Source organism: Gouania willdenowi, chromosome 1 (genome assembly GCF_900634775.1).
Source record: "Gouania willdenowi chromosome 1, fGouWil2.1, whole genome shotgun sequence".
Classification (NCBI taxonomy): domain Eukaryota; kingdom Metazoa; phylum Chordata; class Actinopteri; order Blenniiformes; family Gobiesocidae; genus Gouania; species Gouania willdenowi.
In genome coordinates this window covers 15,642,264-15,657,060 of record NC_041044.1, presented here as the reverse complement: position 1 = coordinate 15,657,060, position 14,797 = coordinate 15,642,264, and the positions used below count along the sequence as shown (strand labels likewise).

Below are 14,797 nucleotides of genomic sequence, written 5' to 3'. Positions count from 1 at the left end.
ACAGGTGCAACGGTTCAGCTGGTAACCATTATAACTAGTGTGCGGCTGGTTGCTGTTTTTTGGGCTGTCCTGAGGCGTATTTCATCAAACCCGGGTCAGGGTTAAGTCCAGATTTAGCCTGAAAGTCCGGCTTGTTTAAACTGTGTTCAACTGGAAAGGCTGTTTCATCAAAGAGAAAACACCCTTGTTACCATAGTAACACAGTTCGTGGGTCTAACCTGCTCCTGACCTGGTTTAAGCATTTAGTGATGCTTTAAGACACTCAACAAAGATCTACAAAAAGGAAAAAGAAGTTTTAATACGGTATTTAAAAAAAAAAAAATTAAACAGAATGTCATGGTAGATGTTTAAATATAATTTCAAATCCAAATGAAGACAGAATCATTGTTACGTGTTTAATGTGTACCATTATTTTTAAGGCCGTGGCTATTGATACGGAAACGTATCAAGAGTCTCCCGATCTATTCATACGCAGCACCTCTCATTGGCCAGTTTACGTGACGTGTAGGTGCACCACGTGACTTAAAGTTCCGCCAGTTGTATTTTAGCTCATATTTCTTTTTAGCTACCCCGTTAACCCTCTTATTTTATCCATATCCCAGGAAATACTCTAAAATGTTTCTTTTTTTTGGTATATGTATTTTTAAAAGGGGAATTTGCCATGTTAAATATGTTCAAATGAAAACATATATATGACAAAAGCAGGATTCGAACCCACAGCAGCGAAAGGAAGAATCTTTGAGTCAGGCGCTTTAGACCACCGCTATTGATGCGTTCCCATATCAATAGACACTTCCTGTTTTTAATTAGATGATCAGTCTCCATGTGTTTAAACCATCAGTAATAAGGATGTGTGTTCCGTTTACCGCACGATACAACGTGTCCATTTATTGATCAGAGATTAATAATGAGAAAGTTGTGAATACACAAAGAGAGGCTCTTCGGGGACAGTCACAGGGCAGAGTATAGCTCCCTAATGACAAAAATACACCGATCTCTTTTCGGGATGTGCTCAGTGCTCACCTGCACCTGAAGCGTCTGCAGTGTTGGACGTGACATCCAGCAGCGCACACTGCACCACTGAGCTGCTCCCTCTGTTCATTTGAATTTGAAGTTTAGTGCCGAGTTCAACAAACTATTCATCAAACACTCACAAGTCTCGTAGATTACACATTATTTAATTGGGAGTTACAGAATCTCTTTTATTAAATGCTGACAGGTGTTAAAAACGTATCCAACTCACATGATCAGTGTGTGATAACATGCTTCAGTTGTGTTCTGTGATACTTTGACTAAATAACTACGGAAGCCCTAAAGGGCCATGCTTTCATACATTTTATTTTCTCGGTTTTGCCGTGATAACGACTTAATTTTCTTGAGATAACGAGACTTTGTTTTTCCCATGATAATGAGTTAATTTTATTTGGATAGGGCGACCGTGGCTCAGGTGGTAGCGGGTCGTCTTCTGATCGAGAGTTTGGGGGTTCGATCCCAGTACCTGACTATGTGTCGAAGTGTCCTTGGGCAAGACACTGAACCCTAAGTTGCTCCCAGTAGTTGACTAGCGCCTTGCATGGCAGTCCTGTCCCACTGGTGTGTGAATGTGAGACTGCTACAGTGTGGTGATAAAGCGCTATATAAAATCAAGTCCATTTACCAAGTCCATTTGTTTTCCTGAGATAATGGGATAATAGTGTAGTATAATAAATCATTGCAGGGAACATCATTCAGTGTAACAATGTCAGAGGAGCAGGATCATATAGATCACTGCATCAGGTATCTTTTTATTCAAGGCGTGACACAGGCTGAAATAGCATTATGCCTTGTTATTACAGATAATATCCACATTAGTGTGCGTACTGTAAAAAGACAGTTAGCAAGGCGATCAGCTCTATCGGTGCAATCCAAGTGCACCTGATGTCGTCATTAACTACATAGCTGACTAGCTACGATGTCCTGGGCGTCTCCATGGATACCGGATGATGACTGAGAGATGCCGATCAGCAGGATTGAAACTTTTTGTATGTTGTGTAATCAGTTTTGGACCCAGAGGGTATACTACAGAGCAGGCCCGTGCAGAGACCTCTAAAGGGGCAGGTGCTCAATGAAAAAAAAGGGCACATATTACCAGTACATGTCTTAGCATCTTGGCCACTATCAGACTGTTTCATATATATATATAACAAAAGTAGTAGGCATGGAAATTGAAAGAGATTTTATTTTAAGATAATATATAAAACAAACAACTTGTAGCACATATTTTAAGCAAAATGTTTTCATTCAAAATGAACTGAGAGCTCCTTTGATTCAAAGGTTTTCTATGACTTAAGATCTTACTGGCACTGCTGGGCTGAGGAGGAGATGAGGGAAAGATTGGGGACTGGGGAGGGTCATGACAAGGAAAGAAAATACAAAAGTACATGAGCACAGCGTTGGTATTTTAGTATACAGTAATAAACCATTAATACCAAATGCTTTACCAGACATACAGTGCAGGACAGTAGTACATTCTTAATTGGCACACTAGCAGCAAACTGGAACATGGAACTGCAGACATAAAATAAGAACAGAGGAGATTGACTAAATGTTTTGTCCTAATAAAGATATATTAACATTCCTAATCAGCACTCTATTGATCACCTCATTTTATGATCTAACTTTATGTGTTTCATCACCTGTATAGTTTTTTTTTTTTTTCCCTTTCATGTCCCTCTTTGAGTGGCGTCTTTGAACTAAAAAATTAAATGAATATATTTAAAGGAAGATTAATTTTAAAAAAGAGAAATGCCTAAGTAGAGGCTATGGAACAAACACACAATATGACAATGATTGACTAAAACGAAACCATCATCTTATTCACATAATATGCTATATGCATATCATGTCTCATTCAACATGCATGGGTTGGTATGTGCATGGTAATTTTACAAAGCCATTTGCTAGTAGGGCTGCACCGCACAATATTTTTTTAAACAATTATTCTAGCAATTATTTTTTGTTTATTCAAACAATATTTTTTAATCACTTGATTAAAATGATTTTTAACTCAAAGTAAATCCCAAAAACTTGTTTGAGATGAAAATCGAAGATCATTTTATTCAGCTTTTCCCTTCAAACAAACAATAACAACAAAAATTAACACTATTATTTTAATATTGGCCCTTTTGCCACCTGTGTCGATGCCTTTTTACAGTGTTAGTTATGTTTAATTCACAATAAAGTCTCATTAAACTTATCACAGTATTAGTAGTGTCTTCAACTGCAGCACTGTATTGTTTATTGATAACTTTTAAAATATTTACTACTGTGATTTAACTTTTAGTTAATATTTGCTTAGTTTTGATGCAAATATGATCAAAACTATATAATATATAACTATATAATATAAACTATATCATTATTTTATATTATTTATTATATCAAACAATAGCATACTGATATAATCCTGCAATTGGGTTGTTTTGAATTAATTGATTTTTTTAATTTGTTTGTTTGCTTTGTTTATGTCTAAATATACATTTTAATTTTGCTTCACATACGTCTGTATGTGTTGTGTTAACATCTTTAAATAAAGAAACAAGACACTTTACAAGTTCTACACTTAAGCTAAACACTGTCAGCTGGCTTGGCTCAGCTGGGGAGCTCTAAGCTGAGAAGAGTTTGATGAAATGGTAAAAGCCAATATGGTCACGGACGGCTTAACTGAACCAGGTTTAAACCATAAGCCTGGCTCTACTGAGAACACTTTGATAAACGACCACCCTGGAAAAACTTCTGTGTGATGTATTTAACAAAACTATGAGACACTTTAATAGACTTTTGCTAATGTAATTTTTTTCTTCAGATATTCAATATAAAATGATCAATAATCATATTTATTTTGATAATCTCAGGGGGAAATTACTGGCGTTACAATAGCTCCCAATTTAATAAATTGTATCAAGGTGAAACAATAAACACATGAAAAATACATGTAATGATCAAAATGTAAACATAGAGTTAAAATAATTATATTAACATAAACAGTTGAATATGTGTATAGATAAGTGATGATACATACATATACAGGAAATATTAGAGGAAGCTGTGTTGGAACATTGCTTCATTTGTAATGCTTACTTGATTAATTGATTATTTCATACTATAGATCATAGGTGGGCAAACTACGGCCCGCGGGCCACATCCGGCCCGTTGGTCTTTTTAATCCGGCCCGCCGAAGCCAAAATAAACATTTAAAACACAAACAGAACTGTCTTACTCCTTCATTTATCTCCTCAACACCCGTGGGAAGAGAATGTTCTCCCATTCTCAGCTTACGCCCGCCCTTTTCCAGCCTCCCAGCCAATCAACGATTCAGTACTGTATTCATCATCATTAAAACATTACAAATAATTTATTTTAAGCAAAATAAAGTGGTTATTAACCTCTGAGAGGTGGTGCTGACACTTTTTCGAATGATAAAATATACAGAGTAATGTATGTACTGTAATGCCATTATTAGTTTAAAGCATCTTTCAGCATAAGGACTGTAAAGATAGATGATATAAGATAATCCTTTATTCATCTTGCAGTGGAGAAATTTACGGTGTTACAGCAGCAAAGCAGGATCACAGAAGAAACTTACTCAGTGCAAAATTAAATTAGATAAAAATATGAAAATTAAAAAAAGAGCCAGTAACATCAACATGTAAGTCTGTATACACTGTATGAACACTAACTATAAGGATGGACATATTGCAAAGTGGTCCCATAAATTATTATTATTGCAATGCAAATCAAAGATCAAAATACAAATAAGATCAGGTGGCAATGACATTTTACGACATTATTATTGCACAAGAGTTAGGGGTGATATGATAAATAAGTAATGACAAACTTGTGCTAGCAGCGTTTACAATGTAAAATAATAATAATTCAAAAATAAAATTGCTCAAATCTCAAACTGTAAACATGGAAAAATCGAAAAAGGCAAAAATGCAACTATAAACAATGAACGAGAGCTTTTCTTCCAGTGATATAATTGACATGGATATGTACACATGTAAAGTACACAATATGCAGTTAAAAAAAAAAAGCTTATGGAAATGTATTGCATTTGAGAAAAGTATCTGCCATTGCTTTTTGCATTCACCGGTAAACTGTAATAGGGCCAATATTTAACACTTTCACCAGTTATAAAAAACAACCAGTCGGTGCAAATTGTCCCAAGAAAGTATTTACAGTGGGTGTGTACACACGTACATGTCTGTGGCTCGCATATTTACCTTTTGAAATGACAAGTAATAATAGAGTTAGGTTACAGGCTGGCCAACGCCTGGTGGCTGAATATCTAAAACTAGTTTACTGACATCACTAAAATGTTAGATTTATTTTCAAATGTATTTTCATATTAGTTTTGTTCTTTAGATGTTTATTAATTTTGTTAGTTTGAATTTCCATATAAGATGAGGCTTTTTGGAAATTCAACATGTAGTCAACGAGGCTTTAAACTAATATTGTCTTTACAATACATTTACTCTGTACATTTTATCATTAAGAAAAGCCTCCTGAGAGGTTACTAAACATACTTTATTATGGCTAATATAACTTTGTTGCGATATTCAAATGATGATGAATGCAATACTGAATCATCTATAGGAAAAAAATTAAAATAATCACAGGTGTAAAGAGTGCTGATATATTCTACTCAAGTAGAAGCACTGTTACTTGATTGAAATTGTACTCAAGTACAAGTAAGTCATACATAATATTTTCAAATACAAGTAAAAAGTAGCTCAATTACAATTAGATAGTACTCAAAGTGAAAGTTACTCCCTACAGTTGTTACTTTCACTCCCTATGTTTATTGTAGGTAATAAATCTTGCCATGGTTCCCTTGCATACAGTAAATATCTCAGAGAAATGTAGCAAATGACTGTACTTTTTTTAAAACGTACTTAAGTACAAGTAAAATTACTGATTTAGAAAAATACTTTAAAAAGTAAAAAGTAAAAGTCAAATTCCTCGTGTGTACAACATACACTTGGCGAATAAAGATGATTCTGATTCTGATTCTGATTCTGATTCTGAAGTAAACATAAAAGCAGCTCAAATACAGTAACATGAGCACTTGTAGTCCATTACTTTCACTTCTGTAAAGCTCCAACACAGCTTCCTCTAATATTCACAGAGTACCAGTGATGTTAAACACTAACATTTAAATGATTACCCAGAGTGCTTAGTGTCAGGTAAAGAAAGGGGAACAAAACAAACTCCTCATGACTGCATGCAAACACTCTAATATGTGTTTCTGGTACAGCAGTAGAGAGAACCAGGATATCCGTCTACAGAGTAAACATTGGACATTTCACGACTGACACACCCACTCAATAAACTTAGAAAGGCACTGGCTCGCTCACTTACAAACCCATCATGACTTCACCTCCCAGTATGACAGCTGGACCAGTATGTATCTTGATCCTCTCTCTCTTTAACATCTTGTCAGGTTGGATGCGTCACATCCGTCACACTCCCAGAGTCCCTCTTGTTTGTCTCCACCTTGGACGGCAACCTGCACGCTGTGTCCAAACAGACTGGTGACATTAAGTGGACTCTACAAGAAGGTTCCTTCACACTGAGATCTTTGCTCTTATCTGATCCATAATTTAAGCTTAGGTCGTTTCCCAATAACGTTTTCTTTTTTTCTGTCTCAGACCCCATAATTCAAGTGCCTGTCTATTTCACAGAGTAAGTAAACTTTACGTGCTCACGTGGGTATAACAAGTAAGCTCGCACTTAATTATGTTTTATAATGTTGAATTTTCCCAATAGTAAAGCCCCAGATGTGTACTGCTTTTATTTTCTGCTTTGCTTACATAGCCTCTAAAGTAAAGTAATTATGATAATTTTTTCTTATTAAATAAGATTTACGTGCTCCCGCAAAACTTCTACATGGGCACATAGGGGTGTGCATTGCCATGAATTTAACAATACTATATGATTCACAATTTGCATGTCACAATACAAAATATCCCGATGCTAAACAATACGATATACATCACAATATTAATAATTACAAAATTTCACCTTCACAAGTATAAAATGGTATGAAATACTTTTTTTTTTTTTTTTTTTACTTGCAAGATCAAGTAAATGGTAACTGACTGTAATTCAAGTACCATTATCGAAAACAAGTGGTATGATTATCAAACTGTCAAATTAAATGTTTACAAAAAAGTTTAACTTTTGCCTCTACAGCAGATTCTGATTCTGTACTTAAGTTTCTAAAAAAAAAAAAAAAAAAAAAAAAAAGGTAACCACATAACATCTATAAAAGTGACAAGTGACCAGTATGTTTTATGAAAATAAAGTGCATTTAAAGTGCATTCAACAGCCAAGCTTAAAGCTTCCATATCATGCTATTTTTCACCCATCTCCATTTGTTCTAAGAACCCCCAAAACATAATATTTTAGGTTTATTTTCCCAAACTCGCCTGTTTTTCCAGAGTTTTAGCCTCTGAAAAGTCACTTTTTGATCAACTCTAGACAAACAGGCTGATTTGCAGCCTACTTATGCATATTCATGACTGGGCGTGTCTTTAGACGGGACACTGACTTCCTCCTCCCCGCACGGTGACCCACCCACTCCGTAGCCGATCTCATGCTGCTTTATAAACATGAGACAGAGCGTGGGGGCGGGGCGTTCACCGGCACATACATAGACTGTAGAAAATACATACATAGCACTGCGCGAAGGACGCTGAAATGCTCACCTTCGTGGGCGTGTCTGTTTACATGTCAATCACGGCAGAGAGCTTCCTGGAGGCGTGGCTTCTCAAGCTCAGTGCCGCGTCAAATTTGTCATCAAAGTGGGAACGCGTCATCAAATTGGAGAGAGGTGTTTGTGCTCATCCTGCAGTAAGAAAGGAGCAAATCACCCTCTAACTAATGATTGAGGGAATCAATGAAAAAAACACTTTGGGCATGTGTATGAAGCCCTAATATCACTTTATAATGTTTATAGCACAGAAAAGTTAGTTTAGCTAAACGTGGGCTCTTTAAATGCATGAAGAGTGAGGTAGTTTAACCATAGCCTGGTGATAAGCCACACTCACTTCCTTACTTTTTGTAAAAAAGTAAATTATTCTGGGCCCGTTTAACCAGGTATTATGTGGTTCACTGGGACTTATTGACCAGACATTTACGTGCTATGCATATGATAGCGCATGTAAATAGTTTTATTGTTTAAAAACATGATTTAAAAAATCATTTTGGACATTTTTTGGATCGATATGATAATTGTGCAGTGAAATATTGCGGTAAATTGCCAAATTGATTTTTTCTTACACCCTTTGCACATACACAGTTTTATGTGAGCGTGTAAATACATAGTGATACTCAGAAGTGATGCTGATGTTGCACATTAATCTGTTACCCATCAGATTTTGTGAATGCTAGTGCTGCAATTATGCAAGCACATAAATCTTATCACATGAAATAGAATAAAAAAAATTCCATTTAGGTGCTTTGTTGATAGTGTCTAATGATTTTCTTTCCTAATATCTTTTTTTATTATATATATTAAAAAAAGATATGTCAATCACAATTTTTCTACTGGTATAGGTATTTTGGTATGCTGGATATAATTATATGCAATAAAAGACAAAAAAACATGACAGGAGAAAAAGCTGTTTTATTTTTTGCTTTATTGTTTACAATAAACAAATGAGAATCTGAAATATGCATCATAAGAGTTTAGATTATGTGAACTTTTTTTTGTTTTAAAGGAAACATATTATTTGTAGCTCAATGGAATGATGGGTAGCAGTGTTGCATCATGGCTAATATTAACTTAGCACACATACTGTACTTCCCACATTCAAAAACCCACGTTTCTGTAAATGTAGTCATCAAATGAACCAGATGGTCATTTTTAAATTGTTGATATGGTAACAGTTGAAAAAAACGGGGGTAAAAAAAACCAAATAGCTTTGCCCCCTCTAACCTGATTGATCTCCTCCATCACTATTCTCTCTGCTAATGCCAACCTTCTCACTCCCATCACTGAGATCAAGTACAGCACTCTGGGGGACAGAGTCTTCGCTATCGCCGCCCCAACCCTCTGGTACTCTCTGCCCCTTGATATTTGGAATGTTGAAGCATGTACCTCATTAAAAATCAGCTCTAATCCAACTCTCACCTACGACACCAGACCGTCCTCCTCCGACGTCATACATCCCCTCTTTCTTTTCAAAATATGTTTTATGTTTCTGTATCCATGCTTTTTGTCTTCTTTGTATTTTTTGTAAATTGCAAGTGTTCAGAAAATCACAATATAAATAATAGTAATCATAATTATAAGTTGTGTTATCTATTCCTCCATTCACCTCCTGATCCTTAGGGTCCTGTTTCTCTAAAGGAAAGACGAACTGTAAATGTTCCTTTTCTTTTATTTAGGCCTGGATTTCTCCCAGATCCCAATGATGGCAGTTTGTATGTACTCGGTGGGAAGCACAAAGAAGGTTTGGTGGTAAGAAATGATTATTGTCCTATTTTATCTATATATTGTTGTATTTTAATTTGTGTTTATTCCCTTTGTTTTGATGTAGAAACTACCATTTACTATCCCAGAGCTGGTTCAGTCAGCACCATGCAGAAGTTCAGATGGTGTTCTCTATACAGGTCAGACTACGACTATGGCTTACACACATGGAAGAATGGGATCATGTTGTTTTACTAGACTGACATGTCAGAAAGTGAGGTACAGCTATTTGCTCACTGATGGCTGTCTTTGTTCTTACAGGTAAAAAACAGGATGTGTGGTTTGTGGTGGATCCTGAAACTGGTGATAAGCAAACCAGTTTAACTACCTCCTCCACCTCAGAGTCCATCTGTCCCAACACTCCTCTGCTCTACATCGGACGTACAGGTATACAACACTGTTAATTTTTACAAGTACAGGCCTCTGTGATCCGCATCTGATTTCCTTTCTCTGCCACTAGAATACGTAGTTACAATGTTTGATACGAAGACACGGGAGCTGCGATGGAACGCTACATACAATGATTATTCTGCACCTCCTTATGATGAGAAACAAGACTACAGTGAGTAATGGTCAAGATCCTTCACTCAGCTGATCCACTGTAGCATTACTTTGCTGTGGTATTTTGGCTCAAATGGAACCTTTTGCACTTTGAGTTTACAATTAAAAATGTATTCAGCGCCCTGTGCACTATTAAACATTTTATTGGGAAGTTTATTTATTGCAAGGCAAGGCAAATTTATTTGTATAGCGCATTTCATACACAAGGCAACTCAAAGTTCTTTACATGATCAAAAAGTGCAACAGAAAACATTCAACAGCTTAAAATCAATAAGTACATTTAAAATCATCTGTGAAATTAATTAAAATCATCAACAAACACGTTAGATTAACAACAACATGACCAAAATCTCCCTCTCAATCATACACAGTAAAGAAAAAAGTGCCTTTAACTTTTATTTAAAAAATGTTCACATTAGATGCTTTGGTTTCCACTATCTGACCTGTGTCCATAGATCTGAGAGACCTGCTGGGTTCATACCTGACTAACTTCTCACTGATGTATTCTGGACCAAACCCATTCACAGATTTATACACCAGCAGCAGAACTTAAAGTCTATTCTGAGGCTGACTGGGAGCCAGTGTAAAGACTTTAAAATTGGAGTAATGTGTTCTGACCTCTTTGTTCTGGTTAAGACCCGAGCTGCAGCGTTCTGAACCAGCTGTAGCTGTTTGATGCTCTTTTGGGGGATTCCTGTCAGAAGACCATTACAATAGTCCAGTCTGCTGGAGATAAAAGCATGGACGAGTTTCTCTTGATCTTTCTGAGTCATTAAACCTTTGACTCTGGAGATGTTCTTTAGGTGGTAGAAGCTGTTTTTGTGATAGATTTGATCTGACTGCCGAATGTCAGATCTGAGTCAATCAGAACACCAAGGTTTTTGACTTGGTCTTTAGCTTTTAAAGATCGAGACTCAAGATGCTTGCTGATAGCGGTCTTCTTTTCCTTGTTGCCAAAGACAATCACCTCCATCTTGTCATGGTTTAGTTGAAGGAAGTTTTCACTCATCCAGATGATTACTTTTTCTGAGCAGTCACACAACACCTCTCCTCTATGGACCATAGTCATCTGGGTTCAGTGATAGAAATAGTTGTGTGTCATCTGCGTAGCTCTGATAATCAACCATACAGTTCTGTAAAATTTCTCTCAAAGGAAGCATATAAAAGCTGAACAGAAGCCGTCCAAGAACAGAGCCCTGAGGAACCCCACAAGTTTCCAATGCTTACAAAATAACTTTGCTCCTCCAAGTAGGACTTAAACAATTGCATTGCTGCGGGTAATGCAACGGTGAATATATAGTATATTATATTATAACACCAATGAGCTCCTTTGGAGTGCGCAAGGTCTGCTATGAACGGAGCCAGGCATAATGAGCTGTTCACTGAGTGCGCGCTCACATTGAGAGCAGCAGTAAAAAGGAAAAACGTGCTGAGCTCAGCGATAGAACGTACACGCTCATCAGAATCAGCATGGAGGGGCCAGAACTGATTGACTATGATGCCAGGTCAGATGTTCAGCTGTGGTTCTCTCAGGGCAGGGGTCTACAACTTGCGGCTCTGGGGCCTAATGTGGCCCTTGGACTCTTTTGCAAAGGCTCCCTATAGCTTAAAAAAAAACTATTGAAATAAAGTTATTTTTTACAGAGGCTATTAATGATTAATGACAAATAAAATCAAGATATAACAACCTAAAATAAATCACGTTGTGCAAAGACTCAGCACCTTCCTACGTCACCTCCTGTAACATCTACAGACCATCAACTTAAGTTTTAAATCCCTGGTAAAATAACTAAACACTATTCTGGAAGAAAATAGAGATTTTAATTGTGTGGAAACAGATTCATTTAACTGCCAATGTGCCAGTTAAATATGCATGTTTTATGTGTGGCAAGAAATGACCAATTAGCATGTGTTCACCACATAATCATGTGTTATCAAATTCAAGTTACTTTTTGTAGCCTTTCAAATACATTAACAAAAAAAAACTTCTTTATATAACATTGTGTTCATGTAAACTGAGAAGTGTAAGAATTTGAAGATGCAAGATACTGTTTTTTTTTCTTGATGTCAATTTATTTTATTTTAAATCAAGTTTCCATTTACATGATCAATATAAATCACATCAAATTAAATCAAACATTATTCTATATAATTTTAACTGTATGTACTTTAATACACTGTATTGTCTTCATTGAGAAGGTATTTTTTTGGCTCCAGGAGGACTTTAATCCAGGTGAGGTTAAATGGCTCATTGTAGAGTAAAGGTTGCAGACCCCTGACCAGGGGAAGAGGGTTAGGAGACCCCACTATAAGAGCAGGAGGGAAGTGGGAAGTAGCATGCACCATGTACACATTGTCAATACATCACAGGACTGACGCACAGACCCCAGAGATCATCATACACAGATTCATTTAACATTTCACCTACGATACAGGACTTGTATGAAATCTACTAATCCTTGAAAGCTGACACCCTGAAGGTTCTTGCAATGCAGTGCCTTCTACCTTTGTTTCTCTCATTGCACTCCATATATTTTATTATTTATTTGTTTTTTTGAGTGGGACAGTGTGTATTAATCTGCAGTCAAAGTTGTAAATACACTGGATTTAGCTAAACGCTAATTTCCATCCGTAGTCCCATGTTGCAGGGAGTAGATGCAGATACCGAAGATAAAAGGCTAAACATACACAACTCCCCAACAATATGACAATACACAGTGACTGTGTTGTGAAAAATAGAAACACAGCAGACGTAATCAAAGAAAACATGACACAAAAACAATCATCTTATTTAAATGCTTGATTAAAATGCCTAAGCCTGTTCACTATAACAAGATAAACTCACACATACACACAAGCACATACACACACTCAGTTATACTACTGCATGAAAACAACAACAACAACAGCACACATATTTAATGATCACAACTTTGGTTACTAATAATAATATAATAATAATTGTTCCAGCTTATGCAACTCTTCACTGATGGAACATTCTGGGAGAAACTGGGAAAAACTGCACTTCTTAAACACTTCACAGTCCCCCCTCAGTGTAGATTTAGTGCTGGTGTCACAGTTTTTGATTAATTTCCCCAGATGTGGGGGTGAAGAGCCGTTTAATATCCTAAACATGAGATGCAAGTTTTTAAAAATTAAAAAATTGTGTCTTCTAAGACAGTACATATGTGAAAAGGCACGGGCAATCTAAATTGGTATTTTATAGAGTTGCTCAATGGGCTTTAGTGCAGTAACACCAGCAAACGACCACACTGTGGAACATTCATTAATATGAGAGTTTTAAACACACAAAACTGGTCTTAACCATATTTCTCATTTGTCTCTGAATCTGTGCTGTCGACACGTGCCTTTCCCTCAGAGATGGCCCATCTGGTTTCCAGTGGTGATGGCCTTGTTGTGACGGTGGACCGAGAGTCAGGTATGGCGAGGTGTGTGGGCTTTACTTTGTGAATACTTTTTATTGCATTCAACAGTGTGTGTCTGTTGGGTTTCTTACCTTTTTTTTCTCTGAAGTGTTTGTTTTTGTTTTTAAGGTGACGTCCTGTGGAGTCAAAACTACGGTTCCCCTGTTGTTGGCGTGTATTTGTATTCAGGAGACTCGCTGAGGCACGCGCCTCACCTGTCGCTCGCCATAGAAACGTTGCGCTTCCTCACATTCTCTTCTGCTAACCAGCAGACGGACGCACACTCCTCCCTAAAGTGGAGCTATCAGTTTGTCAAGGAGCAAGCCAGCGCACAAGCCCAGCTAGTGTAAGAGAAATTCTCAAACTGAGGTTGACGTCCCAAATGTATTCATATCTAGAGAGTGTTTACCAACCTGCCTTAAATATGACAAAGTTTAATCTGGGACTTTAAACCAGTACTAGTTGGAAATGTGTGCTTGATATAACCTGCTAATGTGTGTGAGGCGTATATCAAACAGTGTTGAAATAATTACTGTAGATGAATAAATGGATGTGTTAAAACTGCAGAAGAAGTAATCTAGCTTTTGTTTCTCTTAGACCGACTCTGTATGTGGGAAAGTTGGATTCTCACCTCTATGCCTCAACATCTCTCGTTCATCATGGAGTCTCTTTGGTGGTGAGTTTTTGTTATTTTTTAATTAGCTTCTATTTAGAAGTTAATATTACGTGTGCAAAACAAAGGTTGGTTCGGCTGTCACTTTACCATAGGATAGCCATAAATGTAATTGGTTTGCACTTTGTGTTCCCGTGGTAGCCTCGAGGACTAACCCTGGCCCGGATTGAAGGTCCAGTGACGGCTGAGGTGACCGTCAGAGAGAGGGGGGAGTGTGAGATCACGCCATCCACCGATGTGCGCTATCCAGCTGGGAGCACAGACAGCCAGAAAAACCATTGGTTACTAATAGGTAACATATATGCAAACGACAATACAACTGCTTGAAGCTATTTTAGAACTGTACCCTGATAATACCACAAATATTTTCGCTTCCTAAAATCTGGAGATTAGAGCCAACCACGAAGCTTCCCTTTAATGAGTTTGTTTGTATTGAAAATGTTTTAAATGACTGTACATTAATCCAAAGTGTTGATGATTTTTAACGTAATTTAAAGGTCTAGTATTATGCTATTTTTTACCCATCTCCAATTGTTCTAAGAACCCCAACAACAAAGTATTTGATGTTTATTTTGCCAAACTCGCCTGGTTTTTGGAGTTTTAGCCCTCTGAAAAGTT

The 14,797-nt window shown here is 36.8% G+C and overlaps 1 protein-coding gene across 1 annotated transcript in view; it reads left to right on the top strand.

The window, feature by feature from the left end:
- Positions 1-14,797, top strand: part of ern2 (endoplasmic reticulum to nucleus signaling 2) — a 36,775-nt gene that overhangs the window by 454 nt on the left and 21,524 nt on the right. The window contains exons 2-11 of the mRNA XM_028458985.1: positions 6,485-6,602; positions 6,693-6,726; positions 9,436-9,508; positions 9,588-9,660; positions 9,782-9,907; positions 9,981-10,082; positions 13,461-13,520; positions 13,636-13,852; positions 14,104-14,182; positions 14,321-14,471. Coding sequence (XP_028314786.1) covers positions 6,485-6,602; positions 6,693-6,726; positions 9,436-9,508; positions 9,588-9,660; positions 9,782-9,907; positions 9,981-10,082; positions 13,461-13,520; positions 13,636-13,852; positions 14,104-14,182; positions 14,321-14,471 — 1,033 coding nt within the window. The remainder of the gene's footprint in view (positions 1-6,484; positions 6,603-6,692; positions 6,727-9,435; positions 9,509-9,587; positions 9,661-9,781; positions 9,908-9,980; positions 10,083-13,460; positions 13,521-13,635; positions 13,853-14,103; positions 14,183-14,320; positions 14,472-14,797) is intronic.